Source organism: Eptesicus fuscus, chromosome 9 (assembly GCF_027574615.1).
Source record: "Eptesicus fuscus isolate TK198812 chromosome 9, DD_ASM_mEF_20220401, whole genome shotgun sequence".
Classification (NCBI taxonomy): domain Eukaryota; kingdom Metazoa; phylum Chordata; class Mammalia; order Chiroptera; family Vespertilionidae; genus Eptesicus; species Eptesicus fuscus.
The window spans coordinates 8,191,715-8,217,496 of record NC_072481.1 but is presented as its reverse complement, the minus strand read 5'-3'; the positions used below and the strand labels follow the sequence as shown (position 1 = coordinate 8,217,496).

The window sequence follows — 25,782 nt, the reverse complement described above, 5'->3', positions numbered from 1 at the left end:
AACAAAGGTCTGGTCCCTCCTCCTTGCACTTTAAGTGAGGAGAGGGGCCAGAAGAGCTAAGAACTCAAATGACTAATAGAAAAGGTAGAGGAGCCCTAGCCTGTTTGGCCCAGTGGATAGAGCGTCAGCCTGCGGACCGAAGGGTCCCAGGTTCGATTCCGGTCAGGGGCACATGCCTGGGTTGCAGGTTCGGTCCAACCTGCAGGAGGCAGCCAATCAATGATTCCCTCTCATCGTTGATGTTTCTATCTCTTCCTCTCCCTCTCTGAAATCAATAAAAATATTTAAAAAAAAAAAAAAAAAGGTAGAGGGTCCAGTGGCCCCGGGTCGTGTGGCATGTACGCTGGGCCTGAGCTGAACGAGCTAGTGTGGCATCTGACCTGGGCCCGGAGGCTGTGGGCTTCAGATGGGGACAGATAAAGTGCCCAGTCGACAAAGATACTAATTTCCCAAGAACTTTTAAACAATGACTGGGTTCCTTTAACTGAGTGGGCAACGCCCTCTTGCTTTAGGGACTCAGCACCCATGCACCTGGTTCTGGAACTGGCTCTCTCGGCGACCACCTACCTAAAGACTAAAGAGCACCCGCTCCCATCACGCTGACCCCTTACCTGGCCTTACTCGCCCGCACAGCGCTCACCACCCCCTGACTCAACCCCTGCGTGTCTGCCTACCGGCAGTCTCCTCCCACAGAATACAAGCTCCATGGAAACCAGGGCTGCGGTTGTCTCCTCTGCTGCTACCTCCCTGGTAGCTACAACACTGCCTGGCAGGAGGAATGCGACCGAATGAACGGACAACCAAAGACGAAACAATTCAGGTTCTCAGTCCGAGAACACTCAGGGAGCCCCTGGTTCAACTCCGCTGGGGCCCAGACAGAGTTATTCCCACCAACAGGGAAACTGAGTCACCAAGTATCTCGGCAGAACCAGGCAGGTGCCGATGGAACAAGCATCTAACGTCAACATCTCCCTCAGTCTGTGTGCAGAGGATGGTAACCTCCCCTGGCGGAGGACCCACCCTGGAGGCCAGAGTGGTCACCAGCATCGGGCCTGCCACCCTGCTGATCTCAGGAGGGTGACAGGATGCCCAGTCCTCCATCCCTTCAATCAAGCGTCCCCTCTCCCTGTCCTCCTCCCGACACTGGACTCCCACCACCCAACAGGGCACTCCTTCAGCTCCTGAAACCGAGCATCGCATTGGGCTGGGGACCGATGTGCTGAGATCCTGGGGCGAGCCGCCTCACTGCCGGGCTAAAATGCTGAGTTCAGCTTGTGGTGCGACGCCAGACGAGTTCCCACGATTCTCCCAGAGGAAATCGCGCTGTGACACCCATGTCCACGACAGGCTGTCCTCAGGGCCTGGACACCGTGGAAGTTCTCAGAAACTTCCTTTAGTCTTTCAGAACCAAACCAGCAGAGGGTGGAGGGTGGCTGGGTAGAGAGAACTCAGAAACTTTCCGGGTTCGCTGCTAGCTTGGTCCTGTTTCAGGCCAGTGATATCACCTGCAAATCAGGCAAGGAGATCTGCAGGGCCTGCAGGGCCACCTGAGGGCCATCCGAACATCTGCCACCCCAGACCTCAGACAGGCCTCTCAGCGACACCGTGTCATTAGGTTATTGTTATTATGAAACACAAACGGGAGTCATGTAGACACAAAGTAAACAGATGTATCTCCACCCAGCCATCTTCAAAATGTTTACATAATAACCACCTCCCCGGCCTTGCATCACTCCAGTCCCTTCCAGACCAGACCGAGGGCATCCTGGCACAGTGCAGGAGGGCGGCGATGGAGGAGACAGCATCCCACCCTAATGCAAGGGAGGCTGGCGACTAAGACGCATTAAGCATCAACGACCAACGAAGCGAGGTGCTTTGCAGACACCAGCTTTGAATGCTCCCAACGTGAGTGTTCAAGCCACTTGCCCAAGCTGTCCCAGTTGCTTATTCTTTGCATCTATGCTGTTTTACATCAAGTCCCGGACCATGTTCCATGCAGCTGGGGAAGGGGGGGGGGGGCGGGGGGGGGGGGCTGTCTTCAGCTGGCTCAGCCCCAAGGCCAAACGGCCAGGGACTCAAGCTCCCCCGAGCTCAGGTCCCTCTTCAGGACCCGTGCTGACCCAAGCTCTCAGTTGCTCCAGGACACCAGCGGGAGCTCAGCTAATGAGAGCCAGCTGCTGGGCAGTCCCCGTTCCTGTGGCTGGAACCACGGCCCCCAGAATTCCATCCCCTGGGGCCACCAACAGGCAGCCTGGAATAAGGGGGCCTGGCTGCTGGCTGAAGTTCCTCATAGGACAAAAAGAACGATTAGCTGGGGCACTGGCTGCCTGGGAGAGGCATTCTGATGTCCAATGAAAGACAAATTTAGAAGTTCCCAGCACCAAGGTTGGGGGGGGGGGAGGCGACTCACGGCAAGTCCATTACCCTCAGGCCTTTCCTGCTGTCCTCACCTTCCCTGGGATAACAGACTCCTTCCCAGAGCCCTGATAAGATTCCAGGAGGCACTGCATGTCAATTACTGGGACACAATCGGTGTTCAACACGAATGAATAATCATGTATGCTCCCTTCTAATGTTTCCTGGGAAAAGTATTCAAACTGCTGATGACAGACTCTCCATCTTCCATCTAAATTTCTTCCCAGCCCAGAGTCCAAGGGTCCAGGGGTTCCTCTTCCACGCTCCCCCTCCCCCCAGGACATAACTTGCGGGATGGGGGTGTGACTGGGGGACCCAGCTGAGACCGGAGCAGAATGGAATGAGCACACCCACTCGGGGAATTTTAACACGAAAACGCTGGGGTCCGCCTGGGTGGATTGGCCGAGGATACCGAATCAGACCACTCGCTGCGTCTGCCTCCGCCGCGGCGATCTCTCCTTCTGCGTGAGCCGTTCAAGTGTTAAGAGAAATCTCTTCGCTCCCCGCAAATGCAAATCACTACTTGTCCTCTCGGTAAAGCAGGGCTCCTCCTGGCACTTGATGGGGCTCCCAAGTGGGTTATGGGGGGCCGCCCATACTTCCCGCGGGGCTGGCCCCTTTGCCAAGCTGCCCAGAACCGGCGCTGGGTCCCGCCCAGAGCCGCGTCTCCAGGTGCCGCGGGACCGCACCGCACCGGCAGGCGTGGCCTTGACCTCCCTCTGCAGCCCTCAGCTGGGGGGAGGGGGGTCGGCGGGAAAGCCCTGGAGCCCCGACATCTCCGTCCCCGCGCGGAACAAACTCGCATTCCGCGCCTCCCCCCTGCACCCGGCCTCACGCTCTGGGCTCCGCGCACGGCGAGAACTTTGCCACCAGCCGCTTCCCGATCCCGGCGGGGAGCGCCCCCGCGCGCCCGGCCCGCCGCTCCCCCGGCCCGCGGCCGCACCGCCCCCTCCCCTCCCCTCCCCTCCCGGCGCGCACCTACCCGGCTGGTTGCAGTCGCCATCGGCTCGAACGGAGGGCGCCCGGGCGCGGAGCCGATCCCCGGGCCCTGCGGCGTCCGCACACGGCTCGCCAGCGGCTGGTCCGGGGAGGCGCGCCGGCCCGGCCCCGGCCCCAGCCCCGGCCCCGGCCCCGCAGGAAGGCGCCGGCTCGCCCTGCGCCGCGAGCTGCCGGACGCGCTCCCAGGAGCCCGAGTCGGCCGCCCGCATGCCGCGTGCCCGGGGGGCGCTGCCCGAGGCGGGCGGGGTGCCCCGAAGGCGGGCGCCCAGCTCACAGCCCCCGGGGCGGCCGCCGCATCTGGGCGCAGCCGCGCTCCGCCCCCGCCGCCCGCCCGTACGCGTCGGACCAGGGCTCTCGGTCCGGCCGGACGCCGGGCCGCCCGCCGCCGCCGCTGCCGCACGCGAGGAATTTGGCCGCGGAGCCTCTCACATGGGAACGACTCTCACTCCAGCGGCTCCTCCTCCCGCTCCTTCCGGGCTGCCGAGGGCCGGCCGCTCGCCCCGCCCCGGCCCCGCCCCCGGCCCCGCCGCCGCGCCCAGACTCGCCCGCACGCCTCGGGGAGCTCCGCGTCGCCCCGTGGCGCGCCAGATCCAGGCCACTCGGTGCATCCCCACCGTGTTCATTCCCGGAGAAACTGACGGCGGAAAGATGGCCGGGGTCACAGGGTCGGACAGGACTGAACCCAGGTCCGAAAAGCCCCAAGCGAGCGAGCGCATGGAGGGGACGGCACCCAGTCTGCGTGGCTCTCTGCACCCTCTGACACCCTTGTGACAGCCTCGCCGAAGGACTGCAGTCCCAGCAACTGGCCGCGAGAGGGCAGAGAGAGTGGGCAGGGAAGGGGTGGGCGCCCTGGGACAGGAACCTCACTCACCTGTACAGTAACAGTTCTGTAAGCGAAAGAATGCTGAGGGCATTCACTGTGTGCGCGGGGAAGAAAACTGACATGGTCCATACCCACGGGGAGACTGTGTACAGGGCCGGAGGAACCCTGTGTCTGCACCTCACTTCCTCAAACCTCAGTTTCCCCATCTAGAAAATGGGGCAATAGTGATTTCCACCTCCGTCCATCATCGGTGCTGCTTATGGAGTCCTCGCTAAGGCAGCCTTGTGGCAGGCGAGGTGATTCCCCGGTGAGGCCAGGGCCTGGATTTGGGGAGCAGGTGGAGGGCCAGGTACCAGGCCAGCTAAGCTCTGTAGAAGGCGGCATCCTGGAGGCCCTAAACATCTGAACCTTCCTACTGGAGTGGGTGTGCCAGTGGCTAGCCATGCTCACTCGCTGTCAAGTGAGTTTGCAAGCTCTGAGCCCCCTCTGATCTAGGGATTAGGTACTCTTTAGAACTGATTATCTCCCCAAAGCCCCCGGAGGCAGGTCTGGTCCTCCCCCCCACCCCACTGTAGACACAGGGTGCTGAGGATACATGGCCAGGTGAGGAGTCACACACTCTCCAGGGCACCTGGGCCTCCCATCCCAGGCCGCATGCACCCCGCCCTTCCCGGGCCTCGCTGGTAACCCATGGCTCACACGGGCCCAGGCCTGAGCTCTGGGAATGCCTAGGTCATCGGCGTATGGCTCTACAATAAGCTGTGAGAACTGAGTTACTTTCCCTACCTGGTCTCCCCAACCTTTCACTTGGTCACTTTCCTGTCTGCGGTCGAGGAGCACGGCCTGCTCACACCCTCTATGGCCTGGCTTTCCCAGCTTCCACCTCCGCATTCCTCCCACCCCTACCCCATGCCTGGAGGCCACAGGGCAGCCTCAGACCTCCTTCCCCTCCCTGGAACCCTGACTGCCCAGGGGCGGGCTGGCCAGCGTGCCAAATGCTGATGGTGCTCCCAGCTGAGGACGAAAACTACCCATGAGGTTAAACACCCACACCACTCTGGGGGAAAGAAGCTGACCCCACAGCAAGTGAGAGGAGGTGCTGGGAATCCCCCAAGTCCAAGGCCTTTGCTGGGATAAAAGGCAGGACGGAACAAAAGAAAGAGGGCTCTGAGCCCCGGGGGCGGGGGGGTGGTGGAGAAGCTGGGACTGCCCTCAGATTCTGGAGACGTCCAGCCCCAGAGCCTCTGTTTTGATGCCTCCAGGGACCCCCCACCCCCACCCCGGGGACATGAACGAGTGAGGGGGGCTGTGGGGGCCTGCTCTAGTTCGTTCCCTTAGAAGGGGGACGTAGATCCTCTTTGCATATTAAACGTGTAGGGAGGCTCTTCGCTTCCACAAAGGAACGTTCTCTTTCCCGCATTTCTCGAAGTACATGGAACTCTTGGCCCGCCCTCTATCTTCTCACTTTGGCTACAGACATGCGCTTTCCTCCTAACTCCATGACCAGAAAACAGCAGGACACCCTGGGCACAGATACGTAGCACTTGGCACTTGGATTCTGTGTCAGGGAGACGTTAGGGGGCGGTGGAGACTGTGGCAAACGAGAGGCCACCAGCCCCTGTGGAGGAGGCAGTGGATGGTTGTCATGCAGGCCTGTGGCTCTAGTGTTACCAGAGGTTCTCATTTGATTTTGGAGCTACTAGGAATATGAATTTTTATGTGAACGCTAAGTTTGAATTCTTGGCGACACTTTAAAAAAAAAAAACAACCTTAAGAAGAAGAAAGAGGAGAGGGAAAAGGAGAGGGAGGAGAAAGACCAACAAAGTACGTATGTCTAGAAGTTTCTATCCAGCCCATTGGCCACGAGTGCTCATTTCACTGCTACCTTTATCGGTCCCCACTGCATCCTCTTAGAAGTCTGCTCATGCTTTCGACGTGCATTCCAACAAGCCCAGCCGTTTGTCAAGCCCACAGCCCTGGCGCCTTTCCACGGCTCTCCTTACTCAGCAAAGTTTGGCCTGGATGCGTGCTGTGTCCCCACACACAGGTATATTTCTGCTTCCGAGGACACCCTGGGCCAGGGCCACGTTTCTGCTCAGGTCTGCACCAGGAAATCCGGGAGCCAAGAAGTGACAACCCGCTTTCTGCCCAGAGCAGCGTGGGTAGGCCCCCCAGGAAGGAGAACTCAGGGTGGGTTTTTGTGGAGACCCCAAGGCCAGGCCAGCTTCTGGGCCGAAGGGCCCTGTGCCCGAGTTAATGCTCTGCTGTCATCGCCTTAACATTCTTAATTATTTTTTAACTGGGGGACTCCTCGCACGTTCCATTTGCATTGGCATCCACCAATTATGTAGTTGGTCCAACTCCCAGAAGATTTTCCCAGCCTCCCAGGGATGCTGGGAATCGATGCTGGAGACAGCTGGGCCTGGGATCTGGCTCCCCGTCTCCTTCTCCGGGGCACACAGGGTACGGACTCTGCAAGGCAGCAGGAAGGGAGGACTTGGGCGTGGGGGAAGGCTGCAGGAACTGTCTCCATCCAGTCCTCAGGACATCTTTGCGAGAAGCAGAAGCTTAGTGGGAATTCGGGGGCAGGGGTGGGGCGGGGGGAGAGGGAGGATGGGCAGTCCAGCAGAGGGTGGGGAGGCTGCTGAGCATCTAAGCTCTGAGGCCAGACCCTGTCACAAGGGGTCAGTGCAGTTCCCATTCCCAGGGGAGCTTCCTTTAGATTACAGGGGAAAATGACAACAAATATACGAAACACTGCATTAAAGGAACCCACTATATTTAGTACCTGCTTGCAGCTGAACATTTGAGCCCACTGAAATTTTTCACGTTTTTTTCTTCTTCCTGGCTGTGGTTTTAGTATGTGTAGAAGCAGTTTTACTGAGACCTTCCAGCCAACATCACTCTACTCTCTGCAAGCACCTGAATCAAAGACAAGGCAGCAACTCGGGTCCCCAGGACATGCAGTTTTGTGGGTTAACATCCTTGTGAATGCCTGGCAACAGTTTCCAGGGGCCTGGAGACCCCCACAGCAACGCCTGGCCCCCCTCGCTGGTGTGTGACCTTGGCAAAGGCCCTTTCCGTCCACGGCAAACGCACATGGAGGGCCGGGCCAGCGGGTGTGAGCGGCTTTCCCAGCTCCGCCTGCCGCGCCTGCGTTGGGCTTTTTCATCCTTCCCGTGGCTGTTGTGTGGGTATGTTTTGTGTGTGTTGCTAGTAGTGATGGCACGTGTGTTAGTTACCTATCGCTGTGTACCAAATCCCCTCAGACCTCAGTGGCTCCAAACACCAGCGTTTTTCCCCTCTCGTTTCTGTGGACCAGGCATCCAGGGTGGCTGAGCTGGGCGCCTCTGGCTCAGGGCCTCCCCTGGGCCGTCGCCATGGTGTCCGCGGGGCTGCAGTCAACGCGAGGCTGCCATTGGGGAGGATCTACTCCCAAGCTCATTCCTAGGGCTCGGGGTGTCGCACTGGGAACCTCCGCTCCTCCCTGGCTGTTGGTCAGAGGCTGCGTCAGTTCGGCACCGTCGAGCTATAGATCGACACCCAACTGGCCGCCTGTGTCTGCCAGGGGGCCCGTGTGGGGTGTGTGCGGAGAGGCGAAGCTGCTGTCTCTTTGTAACCTGACTCGGAAAAGACATCCATCACCGTTTCCCCTGTCTGTTCCTTAGACGTGAGTCACTCGGTCCCTCCCACTCTCTTTGGAGCGATGACAGGAAGGTGTGAATACCAGGAGGCAGTCATCACCTGGGGCCTTGGCGGCTGCTGCCCTAGGCGGCTGGGGACTCATTCTCTGGGGGCTCGAACCCTGGATCTTGGACAGACGATTTTGCTTCTGGAAGCCTCGGGCCTTTTACCTGTAAAATGGAGGTGATCGTGAGGACCACCATGTAGGGCTGTGGTGGGAGGTTTGGATGACAAGAGGCACATGGAGAGCTCTGAATGGTGCCCAGCGCAGGGGAAACCCTCAAAAAATAGGCAGGAGGGACATTTGTTGGAGAAGGTCCGAGGGACACGCCCATTGCTTCTAAGCCAGACACACGCCTCCTGCTATCTGCATGGACACCTGCTGCCTTCGATCCATTCCTGGGGACTCCAAAGTGGCTTGGAAGTCCTCTGGCCGGCCCTGGGATGCCTTTGTGGCCGAGGCCACCTGCTGATCTTCCCTGGCCGTCCCAGTAGGACTCTGGGGCACAGGTGCAGCAAGAAGGATTAGACTGGGGTTTTCTCCAAAGCCACTTAAGACCTCTGCCCTGGGGGGACAGAGGGTTTTATCCAAGGTCCACCCTGCCATCTGTCCTGGCGAGGCCTTCCTGGCTGGAGACTTTTGTGCGCCTGCCACAGGCTGGCCGGTCTGCTTTGACGATCTCTCCGGGACCCCAAATGACCTGGCAAAGATCCTGATCCCCTTGGGGGGCTTCCAGAGGCCCTGCCCTGGAGGCAGAGGCTTAGCCCCCGAGCTGAGCATCAAAGCATTTTCACAGAGTGTGGCTGGTCTCTCGCCCGCCTGTCAGGCAGTCCGTGTGCCAAGTCAGATTCTCAAGAGCAGCAAAGGAAAACGTCCTTCCTTATCCACGGGCCACGCCTCTCCTGTTTCTTCTAAGCCCCCTTTTGGGCAGTTCCTGTCAAGCAGTGAGGTTTCTGCAGGAAGTTAAAGTGTTGCAGCTTATTCAGAATAAAAATAGTGACGTCACAAATACTATGACTTATAATACCGATACTGGCAAACATTGACATAGCATTTGCTACACGGATTTGCATGCTCATTTAATCTTCACAACACCTCTGAGAGGCTCACGTACTATTATCATCCCCCCACTGTACAGGTGAGGAAACAGACACAGAGAAGTCAAGTCACTTCCCCAAAGACACCCAGCCAGTGCGAGGTGCAGGCAGGACTGAGGCTTATATTGTCAGGCTGCAGAGTCCAGGCTAACAACCACGATGCTACCTTGGCAACAGGTGTCACTAACTGAGCACTCACTTTGCCCCAGGGACTGTGTTTTCTAGCTCATCCAACCCTCAAAATCACCCCATCCCCATGTCTCAGATGAGAAAACGGGGGTTTAAGGAGACGAAGGGACTTATCCAAGATGATGTGGCTGATGGAGGTAGGGTTGGGAGTCTAACCCTCAGGAGGGAGGAGTGTTCTCTGGGCAATGCCTCCCACGCCAGGGCTACGGGGAATGCCTGCCTGTGGCAGGGTGCAATAGCCAACCCGTTTTTCATTATTTCCTAAAGAGGGGACTCCAGGAACCCTCAGCAGGCTGACTTGAGGATGGGTTCTCTGCTGCCCCTGGTGGCCACTGGCAGTACTTCACCTTTCCCGTCTGGGGCCCTTTAACCCTGAGTTGGTGGGAATGAAGAACGTCCCCCACAGCAATTTTAAGACCTTTTGTCTCCTTTGTGTGACTCAACAGACACAAAGGGCCATAGGCCATAGGGACAGACAGGCAGACAGACAGACAGACAGACAGACAGACAGACAGACAGGCAGGCTTCAGGCCCTGTTTAGTAATGATTTAGTGTCCAAGATAAGAATAATGGTTACTAGTTAGTTAGCACTTCTGCCTTTGTGACAGGCACTCTGCTCGGTATTTGATACTTCAATGTTATTTAATTTACCGATGCACATAGAAGGAATCACCATCACTAAGGGTTATTAGTGAGATTGGGTAGAGCACTCTCCACATACTGCTCATTTTAATCCCCACAATACTATAGGAGTACCATCATTACCCTCCCTCTATCAACGAGGAAACCAAAGAACAGAGAGGTTTAGTAGGTTGGCTGAGATCACACAGCAGTAGACGGTGGAGCCAGGATTCAGACGCAGGCAGTTCTGGCTCCAGAGCCTGTTTTTATTTTTTGTTTGTTTGTTTGTTTTTTAAATTATTATGCCATTAATGTTTGTTATTGTCACTATTACTCTGCTTTTGCAGTTGAAGAATCCCAGGCGTGGAGTGGTGAAAGGCTTTGTCTAAGATCACACAGCTGGTAAGTTTAGACGCAGTACATCAACCAAGTCTATCTTCATTTATTCGTGCACTGACTCAACAGATACTGATTGTACACCAACCATGTGCCAGGCACCGTTCTGGGCTTTGGAGGCAAACCACCGTGCTGTCTAGCCTGCCAAGGGCACCTGCGGTGTGCTAGCACGTGACCCCAAGAGGGCCTGCGGCAGCCCCCGGGAAACACTGGCCATCTCTGCAAAGGACAGACTATTTCCAGCGCTCCTCTGTGCCTGCCTGCTGGCCCTGCCCCTGCCCACGCTCGCCCCAGGAACCAAAAGGGCCTGGGTTCCTAGCTCACCTCTCTCCCAACTGCATCCCCACTGCCACGACCTGCAGGATGGCGCTCACACAGACAAGGGATGCGAAACTGAGTAGACTCGGGGAGAGGCCGCTGTGAGGGCCTGAGGCACGGAGCTCTATACTTTCTTTGTTACTGCCTTTTACTTAACCAGTAAAGCTGGGCAAGTCAGGCACCTTCCTGGGGCCTCAGTTTCCTCACCTGTGAAATGAGTGTAAGAATACTTGCCTATCTCCCCAAGACTATCCGGTGAGGAGCAAAGGAGCCCATAGGTGGGAACCACGTGATTGCGGGGAGGGAGGGGACGGGGGGGGGGGCAAGACAGACAGACAGACAGGCAGGCAGGCTTTGGGGCTGTTTAGTCATGGAGCCATTTGTTCACTTGTTTATCTCATTTGGTCAGTCTGCACTCGGCATCCGCCACGCGTCCTGTCCTCGATACCGTGGGGAAGGACCCCAGCGTGTAGGAAGCTCAATGCGCGGGGATGCTAACGCGGGAAGGAACTACTGGCAGAGACGTGACTGGGATTATCCTCTCCGTGCCACGGGTGCCTCATCGTTGGGGCTGTGGTGAGCCTCTGCCACCCACCTCCCCAAGGAGAGAAAATGATCCCAAAGACCAGGTGAGTGAACTACTTCAAGATTCTTGCATGCAGGGTGAGTGCTGATGCCCAGAGATACTGGCCTGGCTTGTCCCTTTAAGGCTTAAAGTGCTCATCTCTCTTACAGCCCCCCAGCTCCCATAGGGTAAGAAGCCTGTGCAAAGGCCTGGGCCTTTCATGTGAAGGCCTCTGAGCTACCTGCAAATAGTAATTAGGCATGTCAACCCGAGGGGCGGGGGCGGGGGCGGAGGGCGGGTGCTGTTCACAGACAAAGCTGGCTTCTCCTGAGAAAAACAGGAGTCCAGAGAGGCTCAGACACTGGCCCAGGGGCACACAGCATTTCCGGGGCCCAGGCAGACTGACTTCATAAGGCCCGGAGCAATGGCTCTCAGAGTGGCCCGGGGACTAACTATGTCCAGCACCATCCTGCATTTAGGAGAAATGCCAATTCTCTGCCCCACCCCCACTCCCTGAGTCAGAAACTTGGGGGGTGGGGGGTCTGACAGTTTGTTTTAACATCCCCCCAGGTACCCCTGATGCTGACAAAGTTGAGGGGCCACTGCCGTTGCCTAAAGGAAGGGCTGCTAGGTCTCCATGCCCTTCTGAGTGGGAGGAACGAGGCAGTGGAGCGCAGCAAGGTCACTTTCTCAGTGGCCGTGGCGTCACAGTTACATAACTGCCCTCCCCCACCCCGATGACTTCCTGCACCCAGAGTCCAAACGCCAGGCCCTCCTCTGTCAGGAGGCCACCTGCCTGGGCCCCGGGAGGCCTGTCCACACACGCCTGCGGCTGTTTTCCCATAATTAGGAGTTACCTGCCCGTCCGCCCGCCTGCCAGGACTGGGCATGTCAGCCAGAGGGACTCCGGCTTCTCCAGCTCCGAAGGCGGAGCACACGGACTTCTGTCCTCACCACACCAGCAACGAGGGGTTCTGTGGCTGCAGGGCCCCCAGCCAGGCCGGGCGGCCTGCCTGCCTCCCCCTGCCCCGGCGTGGGCCAGGCCCGGGGGGAAGGCAGAGCGTTCTGCGCTTGGACATCAGGAGGCCACCCGAGGCCCTGGGCTCCGTTCTCGGGGCAGACGTCTGCAGCCGCCCCGGCTCCCAACGGGACTAATTAGAATCTGCTGTAACGCCTTCGTTTCCCAGAGCCGTCCTTTAAATATCTTTGGAACGGGTTTCAGGAGGCAGACTTGTGAAACAGACACGTACGGAGGGCTGGCACCTTCCCCCTGAAGCTGCTCATTAAAACAAACAAGCACAAATGTGTTTTGCCAAATATGAAAGGAGCGCCAGTCTTGTGTTCAAACCTGACCTTTGAAAATGGATTGTTTCTCCCAAATCAGGGCCCCGTGGAGGGGCACTCAGGGGTGCCTGGGGTGAAGGGCAGCTGCTCGAGCTGCTGGATGGGCCTAATCCTACTCCCCTGTAAATTCAAGGCAGGGACGGATCTTAAATGGACATATGCCCGAGGGACCAGGCACGCAGCAAGCGCACCGGTGAACGGGTGAATGGATGGAAAGGTCCTGAGTTCTGGCTCAGGGCTTCCCAGCTGCCCTGCGCTGACCTTAACAAGCCCCTTCCCACTTCTCCTAAGTATCCCCCATCTTAATAGCAATAGCTACCGTTTACTGTGGGCCCCGAAGTATGATAGGCCCTCTAGTGGCATCATCTCATTTAATCACTCAACTGCCCTATGAGAGAGGGGTACTGTTATACCCATTTTAAAGCAGAGTAAACTGAGGGTAGGAGAAGGGAGCAGAGGTTGCAAACTGGTGGCCCTAGAGCCAAATATGGTTTGCAAACGTGTTTTCTTTTCCTAGCACTCTATTGAAAAATATTTTAAAAATGAGCTGCCAACACTTTCAAGTGAGGATCATTTACATGAAAAGATTCAGATAGCTTTATTTCAGAAAAATCAGGAGGTCTGGTAATAGCGAACCCCCATTCCATCGCACATGGCAACAGTGTGCCCCCCACCCCCTGTCATGCCCACTGCCCCCTACCGTCTACCCCTGCCTCCCTCGCTCAGGTAAGTGACCCACCTGGGTGCTCCAGGCACAGAGTTCCCCCCCCCGCCCTCAGGCCTCAGTAGCTCCAGGCAGAGTCAGTGCAGTCCAGGGTCCATCTGTCTGTCTGTTTCTCTTGCACATCTCACTAGCGCCCACTCCTGGGAGATGCCAGTGTATTAGGTCAGAGGAGCACTGGACGGGGAGTCAGGAGATGTGGGTGTGTTTACTCTACCCCTGGAGCAGCCTCCAGCACCAACAACCTACTTGTTCAGGGGAGAGAGTCCGTCAGAGACGGCCCAGAGAACCACTCGGAAATGCAGGGCCTGAGCTGGGAGGCAGAGCCAGCGTGTCCCTGCCCAGGTCCGTGTGAGGACAAGGATGCCCGCCGGGCACTGGGCGAGCCAGCTGGGGCTCGGCACTGCCAAAGGGAAATGCTCATCCAAGTTCCAGGAGCAGAGCCCATGCTTTCAACGTCCTTTCTCTTTCTTCATCCTGCGCACATCCGACGAAGGAGGAAACTGAAGCCCAGAGAGGGGGGGCGATGGCCCGAGGTCACACAGGAAACCGATGCCCACGCTGGCACACGCTGGGGCTTCTTCAGCCCTTCCCGGGGCACCTCCCAGGTTCTCTCTCCCGCAGGAATTCAGAGCCCTCCGGCGTCTTGGAATTGGGCCTCAGGCGGGGGACGGAGTGACCCACACGGGCAGGGGCCGTCGGGCTCAGGGGCCTAGCCCAGGGCTTGTTCATGGTTTCTAAGGCGCAGACCAGTGCGAAGGGAATGGGGACTGGGGGGTCCGGGGTGGCGAGCCGCCTCTGGGGGGACGTGGGTGTACAGGAAAGGTTGCAATGCTGGCAGGCGGCAGCCCCCGCTTGGCTCACAGGCATATTTTGTTTTTCCCACAGTGTTTTTAAAAATGCACACGCGTTGCCAGCATTGAAGAATCAGGGGATTTCACATAAAAGACGGGGTTTCTGGCTCCTTGTGAACGCTTTCAAGATCTGGCAAAAGCCGGGCCACATTTCCCCCCAGCAATGCCGGCAGGAGCGAGGCCCGCCCCCTCTCATCCGCCAGCCTCGGCCACCCGCCCCGGCCTGTGTGAGCTCCCTGCACGCGGACTTGGGGACTTCACCCCCCTGCAGCCTCCCGTGATGAGGTCACCCTCCCATCCTGGCCCCCCGGGGGAAATTCTGGTCAGCAGTGGCTCTCCACTTGGGGGCGGTTTTGTTCCAGGGGGACTTTGGGTCATTCTTGGGGACATTTTTGGTGGCCAACGTCGGGGAGGGGGTACCACTGGCATCTAATGGGTCGAGGCCAGGGATGCTGCTAACCACCCTACAGTGTACCGAACAGCGGGCTCAACGAGACATTATCCGGCCCCGCGTGTGAGCAATGCCGAGGCTGAGAAACCCTGCGCGGAATGGAGGGACGCCACGAGCTCCAGGCCAGGAACAGGGTCCGAGAGGGCGGGTCCCCACGCCAGAGAAGGCCCTGCCCGCCCTGCAGTCCCAGGCCTTCCCTGTACCTGCCAAGGGCCCGGCGCACTCCCGCGAGGCCACTCAGGAGAAAGCAGATGCCGTGACAGCCGCTCGTGAGTCAAGGTCCGTAATGAATGTTAGAAGCCGGTAACGTGAGGGGCACCTCACGGGGATGCAGAGGACGGGGCGCCTCTGCCAGGTGTATGTGCAGAGGTTTACTCTGGCCCCGGCTCTGAAAGGTGCCATCGGGGTGGGCAGAGATGGGAGGTGGCGTTCTGGCAGAGCAAACAGTCCACGCAAAGGGGCGGTGACAGTAACAGGCTCAGAGGCTCACACCGGAGGCGACAGGCTTCCTGCTGGTGGGAGTGGAGATGGATGGGAAGCAGGGGCATGGGGCTAGAGGAGGGGATTGTGGGCAGAAGTGAGGGGGAGGGCAGCCCCGGGGGGGGGTCCTTGTCCAGGGGGTGGAGTATAATTAACCTTCGAGGAGGCACTGAAGTTCTCAGAGCCCAGTTTCCTCCTCTGATCAATGGGGCCGATAAGAGTGACACCAGCTGACACATGTAACACCGACTAGCTGTGATGTAGTTCATCCTCACAGCGACCCTAAGAAGTGCATCCTATTATTATTTCCACCAGAGGCCCGGTGCATAGATTTGTGCACAGGTGGGGTCCCTCGCCCTGGCCTGCGGGGATTGGGCCGAAACCAGCTCTCCAACATCCCCCGAGGGGTCCCGGATTGTGAGAAGGCGGTTCTCTGGTGACGCACTCTGGAATCAGGCTCCCTCCTCTCTGGTTCCAGGTGCATCACCCCAGAACCTCAGCTGCCAAGTCACCGCAGCTCAGCAGCTCCTGCATTGAGCATCTGCCCCCCTGGTGGTCAGTGCGCGTCATAGCTACTGGTCGGATGGTCGAATGGTCGGACGGTCACTTAAGACTTTTATATTTATAGATTCTACAGAAGAGGAAACTTCGAGATGTGGGTAAGTAAATCAGCTGTAACTTTCCCAAGGGCATTGCAAACGAGGAACGGAGGTGGGCGGTGGACCCAGGCAGTCTGGCTCCTGTGTGCGAGCTCTTCACCACTCGGCCTCTCCGGAACCTTCTCGGAGAGCTGTCCTTAAGAATAAATGAAACAGCCCAGCCTGTGTGGCTTAGGAGGTCATGGTTCGATTCCCGGTCAGGAATAAACGGAATCAGGCAGGGAGGTGCCCAGCACAATGCTGGCACGGAGCTGCGATACCTCACCTAGGGTCACCATCACAGGGAACAAGGGCCACTGCACAGCACTCATGAGAGCAGGCGCCTGAGATGTCCTGTGTGGGCCCGTTGGCTCTGGGGACAGCCAGGGGGAGAAGAATGGTGCCCCCCGCAGGGGAGAAAACACTGACCCAGGTTTCGGGAAATGCATCTCCCACGGGCAGTTCTTGAACCCCGGGCCACCCCCACCCATGCTCTTTAACATCTGCACGACTGATCGCTCGTCCCTGCTGCCCCAGTCTACCGCCTGGAACGTTCTCCTGTCCACTTCCTTTAAGCCCCTGCCCACCCAGCTCCGAGGACACTTCCTTCCGGAAGCAGCCCGGGACGTGCCCAGGCAGAGCAACCACGCCCTGATCTTGGTGCCCAGAGCGCTGTTTAAACTCAGGTGCCCTCGTAGGACATCACCCCACAGGCGTGCCCCTCCCACCTTGCAGGTGCGTCGCCTGGAGATGGGGGTAAAAGGCCGGTTCTGGGGTGGGTCTGAGGTTTCGCTTTTCTAACAAGCTCCCAGGAGATGCTCGTGCTGTGGGCCCAGGGACCGCACACTGAGCTGCAAAGTCTTAGGCCATGTCCTGGGGGTCGCTCCTCCTCCACTGGGCAGCTACTGGCAAGTGACTTTATGTGGTGGGTTATTTTCTTGTTAAAAGTTTGCAGGAAGACTCTGGTCCATTCTTGTCATTACTGCTTGGTTAGCAGACCCCGGGAGGTGTCCCGGATGCGGGCCTGGGAGACCTTTCTCCAGCACAGGCCCTTGCGCCTGGGTCCCGTTTCACAGGTGACGGCAAGACAAGCCAGCAGCAGTTTTTCTACTCAGAGTGCATGTCCTGCCCCTTAGGGAGCAGCTGACTGCGGGGCCAGGGGCCCCCGCCGGAGCATGCACTTACCCCGATGGGTGCAAACAACTCCATTCGCACCTGGAGGGACCTAAGCAGAGGGGTCTCCGGCGCCTGACACGCAGCACCCAGGGCTGTCTGTGCTGCCGCCTGGAGTGTGAGCTCGCGTCTGGAATCCTGCGGGCAGATGTCCAGGGGACTCGTCAGGTGTCCCAAGTCTCCAACTGGGTTGCAAAGCTGCACTGACAGCTGGAACTCGGCGTCACGCAACCATCGCTAAGCACCTCCCACGCACCAGGTTTTTGCATGCATGTGTCTCCTCAATCCGCAACCCAAAGTGGAGCAACTCCCATGTCCACCTTATGAATGGGGAAAATGGAGGCCCACGGGGGTGCGGGGGTGGTGGTGTGACTTCCACAAGGCCCTACCGTTTAGAAGTGACTGTGCTGAGATGGAACCTGGCTGTGCTGGGCCCCTAACAGTCCAATGAGCTAGTCACCCAACTAACCAACCAGTTGGTCAGCCAACATCCCACGAGTATACACGTTCCCTGGGTGCCTACTGGGTGCCTGGCACTGGGAACAAGAAGACACGAAGACAGAATCCTGCCCTGGCTGCATGACCTTTGCCAGACAGCTTACCACCCAGGCCTTGAGCTTCCTCATCTGTGAAATGGGACAATCAGGCGGCCTCCTCATCGGATTAAGTGAATAAACACACGTGAAGCGCTTAGAACAGCATCTGCCACCGAGTAAGAGTTCAATAGATATTACCTATTAATATTAGACTCATGGGATGGTGAGATTTTAAATTAAATTACTTACATGTCATTTTGTTCCTAGTATTCTGTTTTGAAACTGATTTTCAAACAAAGCAACGTTTTGTGGAGCCTGGACCCAGGGCTGGTGGGGAGCGTGGTGCCCTTGCCTTTCAGCCCCGCGCTCAGCCCAAGGAGGAGCCTGCCTGGCAGAGAGCAGGGTGCCCGCCCACTCGGCTGCCCATCTGCATGGCTGGGGCGACAGGGAAGTCTGCACGGGCCACCTAACAAACCTGCCTTCACAGCCTCTGTCCTTTGAATCCTGTGTTGGAGTTAAGAAGCATGGAGGTGCTGTCGGCATTGTTTATTTTGCTTTTTCCTCTATTTCCTATGCCCGGCATCCTGAGTGGGTGACGAAAGAGACCTCAGTAGGTAAGGATCTCAGGCCCTGGAGAAGTCTTTGTGGAGCGTCACTCACTTGCTCACTCATTCAGCACCTACTGTGCACCCAGTACCCACCACTGGAAGCACAGAAATGAATGAGGCACTTGGGAAGCTTGGAGTCTAGCAAGGACCTCCAACCAGCCATCAAGCGACAGTGCAATCATGTATGCACAGGTGCCAGGGACACCTGCCACAGATGGCGACACCAAGAAGGCTCCTGGGGCCGAGTTAGGAGGGATGTGTAAATCAACGGCTAGCCCAGGCCGTGTGGCTCAGTGGCTGAGCGTCAACCCATGAACCAGGAGGTCACGGTTTGATTCCCATAAGAGCACATGCCCAGGTTGCAGGCTTGATCCCCAGAGGGGGCGTGCAGGAGGCAGCCTATCAATGATTCTCTCTCATCATTGGTGTTCCTCTCCCTCTCTCCCTCTCCTTTTCTCTCTCTGAAATCAATAACAAAAAAAAAAAATCAATGGCTAACACTGACATGACAAATATTACGTGCTCTGCAATGCTCTACGTCAGTGGTCGGCAAACTGCGGCTCTTGAGCCACATGCAGCGCTTTGGCCCCTTGAGTGTGGCTCTTCCACAAAATACCACGGCCTGGGCGAGTCTATTTTGAAGAAGTGGCGTTAGAAGAAGTTTAAGTTTAAAAAATGTGGCTCTCGAAAGAAATTTCAATCGTTGTGCTGTTGATATTTGGCTCTGTGGACTCATGAGTTTGCCGACCACGGTCCCAGACCAACAGCAGCAAGCACGGGCCATTTCCTGCCCCGAGGGTCCACCTGCCCACCGCCTTCCTTCCCTGCGGTGGGCCTGGTGGCTCCCCCTTCCCGGCACCGAGTCGTTTTGTACAAGAACTTCCTCTGCATTCATCGGGGCTGAACGATGCCATTTTCTCGAATGTCTGTGAAGCTGGTAAAACGACCTGTATTTTTCTGGCTCTAGCTGCATAGTAGGCTCCCCCTAGAAATAACACGGCCGATACAAAATGTAGTTCTCGGAAGCCCAGACTTTCAAGCTACGAAGAATCACGTCCATCAGTGGGTGCCCGGTCCCTGCTTGCTCTCGGCATATCCTGGCCCAGGCCGCGAGCTCAAGTGCACCCAGGTGACGGTAACTGCTGGCGTGGGCTTTCCGTTTGCTGTGCGCTTTGCTGGGTCCTGACGTCCGTCCGTCCCCGCCCTGCCGACCAGCTGCCTCTGTGTGTGCGTTACACACACCTGTGCGAGTTGTTTTCACCAGTTTTATTCGTGGGACGTGCCCGCCACCACTGCAGATCCTTGTAGCACTCCAAAGAAAGGGGAGTCACTGGTTCCAGGGCCACTTCCCAATAACCTTGACCTTGGACTCTGGGCTGTGAGGGAGCGTCTCCCTGTGGCTGTTCTCAGGGGGTGACCTGGATGGACCCACCCACTAGCAAGTGGCCTTGGTTTCGCCTCCACATGATAGGGAATCAAACCAGCGTCTTACCACCCCAGCCGCTGCTGCCCACCCTGAGCTGGGTGCCATCTTCCCTCTCTGGGACCATCTCTCTCTCTCTGGCCTCTCTGCCTCCGTCTTACTCCCTTTCCATCCAGTCTCCACCCAAAAGCAAGACTTATAACCATGTGACCCCCCTGCCTAGACCCCTCCACTCACTTCCTATTACTCTTTGCATAAACTCTGAACTCCTGATCTTGCAAAAATCTATCCCCTGCCCACACCCCGTCACCCCAGCTCCATCCCTTCCCACTTAAAAAAAATAGTTTTTTTAATTTATTTCAGAGAGAGGAAGGAAGAGGAGAGAGAGATAGAAACGTCAATGATGAGAGAATCGTTGATCAGCTGCCTCCAGCACGCCCCCTACTGGGGATTGAGCCTACACCCCGGGCATGTGCCCTGACCAGGAATTGAACCGTGACCTCCTGGGTCAATGTTCAACCACTGACCCACACCGGCTGGGCCCTTCCCACTTTTGACTTAGTTCACTAATCTCCACTGGCCTTGTTATCTGGTGGCTGAGCCAAGCTGCTTCCGGCCCCAGGGCCTTGGCACGTGCTGTACTTTCTCTCCGGAGTGTGCTTACCCTGTCCTAGCTGTGCCCAGGGCCTTATTCCCATTCAGGGCTCAGTCAGATGCCAGCTCTCGAGTGGGGCCATTCCCACACCTTACCTGAAGCAGCCCCTCCCCTCAACTGTCCCCAACGGATTACTATGCTTTCTTCTGACCACAGCACACGTATCTCTGAGATCACTGGTGACATGCGCACTGGCTGACTTTCTCCGCCACCAAGTAAGCTCCCTGAGGGCAGCGGCCACCTGTGTCTTGTCAGCGCGGTGTCCTGGCCCTTGGCACAGTGCCTGGCGCAGAGCAGATGCTCCATTATTCGCTGAGGGTAACCTTGTGGACAGTTTGTGCACCATCCCCACGTGGGCACTACCTGCGACCCTGGAATCACAGCGGCCGGGCCAGGAGACTTTCTTCCCTGGACGACCCGGCCAGCAACCCTCTCCTCCCAGGGCGTCCCGCTTCTAGACCACAGAGGAAGCCAGACAGACTTCGTCAAGGATTGCTGCGCCCTTGCTAGGCCCTTCCTGCCAGCCGGGCCCCGGGCCTCAGCTCTGCACAGGCATGCAGTCCTCCCGCCGACCCTATGGGGTGGTTACTACTCCCGTACCCACGTTTCAGTTGGTGAAACAGAGGCACCGATGGCTTCAGCTCATGCAGAGCCAGAGCTCTCACCCGTCCCCGCGCGCAGCTGAAAAGTACAGGACCCCTCCCAGGGGAGCTCCCGGGGCTCGGGTGAGGGGGACGATGGCTCCCTAAGAAGCAGAGCTGGGTTTGGGGGCAGAACCCGGACCCTGGAGTCCCTGAGGTTGTTCCCTCCTCTTGGCAGCCACCACATCTTCACAAACCCCACGCTGGGATGCGGGGCCGGGAGCTCCAAGGTGCAGCCATGGGGTGAGCCAACACAGCGTGGCCCAGGGGCCAGGGGTCACCAGGCTCTGCCTCCCCAGCCACCCCAGGCCTTCCTGACGAACTTGGCCCAAGCCCCAGGGGCTGCTTTGAGTGAGAGCAGCCACCGGCTGGAGCAGGGGAGGAGGATGGAGGGGCCGCAGGAAGGCAGGATTAGGCTGGCTTTTGTTGGCAGAGTGGAGAGGGCGTAGCAAGCTGTCACTCTGAATGCCCAGGCGGAAATGAGTGAAATCCGAAAGCGCTTCTCAAGCCAGCCCCTGAGGGAGAAGGTGGTTGTGGATCTTGGGTCCCTTACAGGGGCCTAGAGGAGGAGGGGAGGGGAGGGGAGGGGACAGAGGAGGGAGGAGACAGAAGGGGAAAGGAGAGAGAGGAGAACAGGGAGAGGAGGGGAGAGGAGAGGGGAGAGGAAGGCGGAGGAAAGGGGAGGGAAGGAGGAGAGAGGTGGGGAGGGAATGCCTGGGAGAGGGGAGTTCAAATCTGGCTTCATGATCTTCGCCATAACACTGCACCCCCTCTCGGTTCTCTTGGGGCCCTGATACTGGCCACATGGGTAGGCAGTCGTGTAAGTAGTTACAGCGTCCAACAGGCTTGGCCTACACAGGTGCCGCGGAACCATACACCCCTCCCAGGCCCGCAGGCAGACAGAGGAGATGGAGCCTGGGACGGCCAGTGGCTTCCTTCCTCCCGGTCATTCTCGGGGGCCCACACAAGTTCACGGGCTCAGCTACCGGCAGCATGGACCCTGAAACCCAGGGGGAGGCTTTGTCCAATAGCGAGTTCCCCAGGGTCAAGGGCTCTGCAAGAGGGTGACCAGGGCCCAGAGGGAACACACCGCCGGGTGTGGCCTCAGCCCGAAGTCCCCAGGTGCCCTGGCCCGCGGCTGACGACCTCCCTCCCTGCCCCCACTCGTGAGCCTGACCTAGTGGGACATTCCGTGTTCCTTGCCGTTGGGATCCTGAGCCCCTCGTTCAGCACACGTCCTCAGGGGTCCCCCTGAGACCCGAGTCTCCACGGGGAAAGTGACAGACCCTGAGTGACACGGCGACCTAGTGCAGAGCTGGGGCTGGAACCAGTGTCTCCCGCTCTGCAGAGCAAGGCTCCCCCCTGCCTGGAGGAGCGGGGCCCGGGGGGGGGAGGGGGGGCGGGGTAAGTGCTCAGTCCAAACACACTGTCAGCTGGGTGCCTTCTGAACCACTCCCGGGACCGGGGCACCAGGATGTTGAAGCATCGGAAATTCTGGGACATTTTGATCGTTTTTAGGGATAAGCATACTGGGTCATTCATCCAGCCGATAGTTCTAGAGCAGCCACTATGTGCCACACACCAGATGCTGGGGGTGCAAGTCCCCACCCTCTTAGTGCCTTGAACTCGGGGCCGTTCTGCCAGCTGTGCCCACGGCCGCCTCTCCCACCATCGCTTTTCCCTTGCACCAGGACTTGCTGATACCCGCTCTCTGCCCAGTCCCCCGCCCCCCACCCCCCACCCCCCGCCCCGTGTGCGCACACACGTGCACAGGCTCCAGCTAAGCCGAGGTTCTGACTCTGACCTAAACATCTTTGCTCCCAAACCATCAAAGCCCCCTGCTCCCTCCTGTCCTGCTCTGACCTCCTGATGCCACTCAGTTTTCAGCCTCCAATCCCCAGCCCCAACCTGCTGACCAGGTGCCAGTATCGGATGCCCAGCTTTGGCCTCTGGACCCTGGGCTGTATCTCGCTCGAGCCGCACGGCCACTGCTGAGCAGGAGCTCCCGTTCTGCCCGGGGTGGGACCACCAGCACGTTGGAGCTTGCCCTGACCCCCGGCCGGCGGCAGCTCATGCTCCTGCCTCTCATTCTGACCCGGGAAACTCATGTGCTCGAGACCGGTGGCTAGGTTTGGTCCTCCCCTCTGAGAAAAACACCCCATTTTCCTCTCTGTAGCAATTATCATGATATGTCTTTGCTTCCGGAGATGCAGCAAGAACGGCGTGATGGATGTGTGGGTGGAGGGACCCTGGGGCACGGAACTGAGACGTCGGCGCATCTGGGTAATGGATTACTGCTTTTACCTATGCTCACCTGAGGTTCTTCTCGCTCACAGACACCGTGTGATGTGCTTTATATACATAATCTCCCCTGGTTCTCTCTCAACAAGCCTATGACGTGGGGGCGATTGTTATCTCTGTGAACTGGATAGCGGGGTGTCTCTTCAATACCTGTGCAACCCTCCCAAGGTACAGCTGGACCTGACCCTGGCCAGTTCCTGGTTAGTTTAAGCAAGTGGTCTTCCGCGTGTGTCTGAGGACCGCTGGGGTCCCTGAGACCTGTACGGAGGCCTGTGAGGGCCCCTGTGCCCAACTCACATCTGCACGAGGGTGGGCCTTCTTCAGACACCACAACCCGAAGGCCATGTGGCAACGGCCCGAGTCAGAAGCAGGTGTGAGACTCCTGCCGTCCTCCGTGGAGCCAGACTTAAGAGATTTGCAAAAGTATAAAATAATGCCGTTCCTTTCACTAGTATTTTTTTTTTTTACACTTTGGAAAGCATGGTTATTATTCATAAAGTGTATTATTTATATTAGCACATATAATGGCTTTGTTATTTTTAAATGGATAAATATTTAATCTTTTTCAGTGTTAAGCTCTAAAATGGTAAACATCGATAAATATAATCCACACAAAAGCTTGTCGGAGTCCTCTCTGGGGTCTTGAGAACCAAAGTCTGAGAACTGATAGTTTAAGCCAATCACAATAATCTCCTGACCCGTGCCAGTGATTGGCTCAGGAGTTCAGGCTTAGGCCAATCAGCAGGTGGCATTCCCTTGGTGACAGCTATTGGCTGGAGAATGGGCCTGTGACCCAGGTTGGATCAATGAGATGAATGGTTTGCTATGAGCTGCTGAGGAAGATCTTCCCACTCTCGGGCTTATAGGACCAATACCTTCTCTTTCTCTGACGATACTGTGGCCAGATATGATGTCACAACTTCAGCAGCTGTCTCACCTCCAGCCCGAGGATGGAGTTGACACCCAGAGGAGGGTAGAGCCAGGTTATCACCAAGAAAGGAGACAGAGCCACAGATCAAGTTGACCTACATCTACAAGTGCACTGTCATGACTCAGGAAACATCTTTATATCTATACTAGAGGCCCGGTGCATGAAATTCGTGCACTGGGGGTGGGGTGTGTCCCTCAGCCTGGCCTGCACCCTCTCACAGGCCGGGACCCCTTGGGGGATGTCCGCCTGCCAGCTTAGGCCCACTCCCCATAGGGATTGGGCCTAAGCTGGCAGTCGGACATCCCTCTCACAGTCCAGGACCCCTTGCACCTTATCGCCCGCCTGCTCACTGCTCCTTACTGCTTGGCTTGCTGCTCCTTAGCGCTGCCATAGAGGCAGGAGAGGCTCCTGACACTGCCGCTGCACTTGCCAGCCGTGAGCCTGGCTCATGGCTGAGCGGTGCTCCCCTATGGAAGTGCACTGACCACCAGGGGGCAGCTCCTGTGTTGAGCATCTGTACCCCTGGTGGTCAGTGCACATCATAGCGACTGGTCATTCTAGTTGTTTCGCCATAATGGTTGCTTAGGCTTTTATTATATACGTTTGTTTTCAGAGAGGAAGGGAGAGGGAGAGAGAGATAGAAACATCAATGATGAGGCTGGCTGGTGTGGTTCAGTAGTTGAGCATCAACCTATGAGCCAGGAGGTCACGGTTCAATTCCCGGTTGGACCATATGCCCTGGTTGCGGGCTCGATCCCCAGTAGCGGGTATGCAGAAGGCAGCCAATCGATGGTTCTCTCTCATCAAATATGTGATGTTTCTATCTCTCTCCCTCTCCCTTCCTCTCTGAAAGCAATAAAAAATATTTTTTAAAAAAGCATCCACTCATTCATTCATTCATTCATTCACCCTTTCTTCTTTCTTATCTCATTACCCAGCCCACCCGACCGACCCTTTACCAAGCTCCTGGGCACTGGCCTCCTCCCTCCTTGAAGAAGCCGCCATTTTCTCATTAGCACCTGCCAGCCCTCATCTCGGAAGACCTTTCCTCCAGATCGTGGCCTGGCCGATGTTTTCTCGTCATTCAAGCCTCAGCTAAGCTGTCACCTTCTCTGAGAAGCCTGTCTGATTACTGAAAGGTAAGCACCCGGCCCTCTCCTCCCCCTCTGCTTGCTCTCATTCTCTGGCTCAGGGGCTCTGCGCTGACCTCCCTGCAGCCCCAGAGCTGGCCAGCGAGGCGGGCTGTGGCTGCGACCCAGGCCAGGGAGCCGAGTGGCCTGGACCAGGGATAGGGCCGAGCTTTCTGGGCATCGACATTGTTTGCAATACTTAGCACAGCGTTGCTGTAGGATGAACAGGTTGGCGAGATCGGGGACGTGAGGCCTGCGTTGAACTTCCAGAGGCCGCCCAGCTCCAGTCCTGCCCTCCAAGAAGGTAAGATGAGCCCTGGTTGGGTTACACATCCGCTGATGGCGGGGCATGGCCTGGCTGCCACCCCCACTCCGGGGACCACGGTGATCGGTGATCGTGGGAGAAGGCCACTGAGGGATGGCCCCGGGGGCTTGGACAGCTGAGACGGGAGCAGACCAGATCGGTGATAATGACAGGGCCTGCTGATCTGGCCGCTTTGCTAATTAGGCTGCCACAGCTCCAGACCCCGCCAAGGAAAGCATGTTGCTTATACTAATCAAGGCGGCTGCACCTCCTGCTGGCAGAGTGGCCCGGAGCCTGGAGCAGGTACCCAGCATGCAAGGCGGGGGTGGTGGTGAGGGGGTGAACGAATATAGACAAAAACCAAAAACAGCCCCCGGCTGCACCCTAGATTCTGGGGCGGCCCAGTGTCCCAGTATCGCGAGCAAGAGGCAGTTACAGACCTCCTACTCCCTGAGGTGGGCGATGGATTATGAGACTTGCTGTC

At 57.6% G+C, this 25,782-nt stretch overlaps 1 protein-coding gene across 2 annotated transcripts in view; it reads right to left on the bottom strand.

The window, feature by feature from the left end:
• KAZN (kazrin, periplakin interacting protein) overlaps positions 1-25,782 on the bottom strand; it is a 346,099-nt gene that overhangs the window by 109,640 nt on the left and 210,677 nt on the right. Inside the window, exon 1 of one of the 2 annotated variants that reach the window (XM_054720724.1) lies at positions 3,398-3,817. The exons of the other annotated variant lie outside the window; for it this stretch is intronic. Within the exon in view, the coding sequence (XP_054576699.1) occupies positions 3,398-3,623 (226 nt within the window). The 5' untranslated portion in view covers positions 3,624-3,817. Of the gene's footprint in view, positions 1-3,397; positions 3,818-25,782 lie in introns of those variants that run through there. 2 annotated transcript variants of the gene reach the window in all.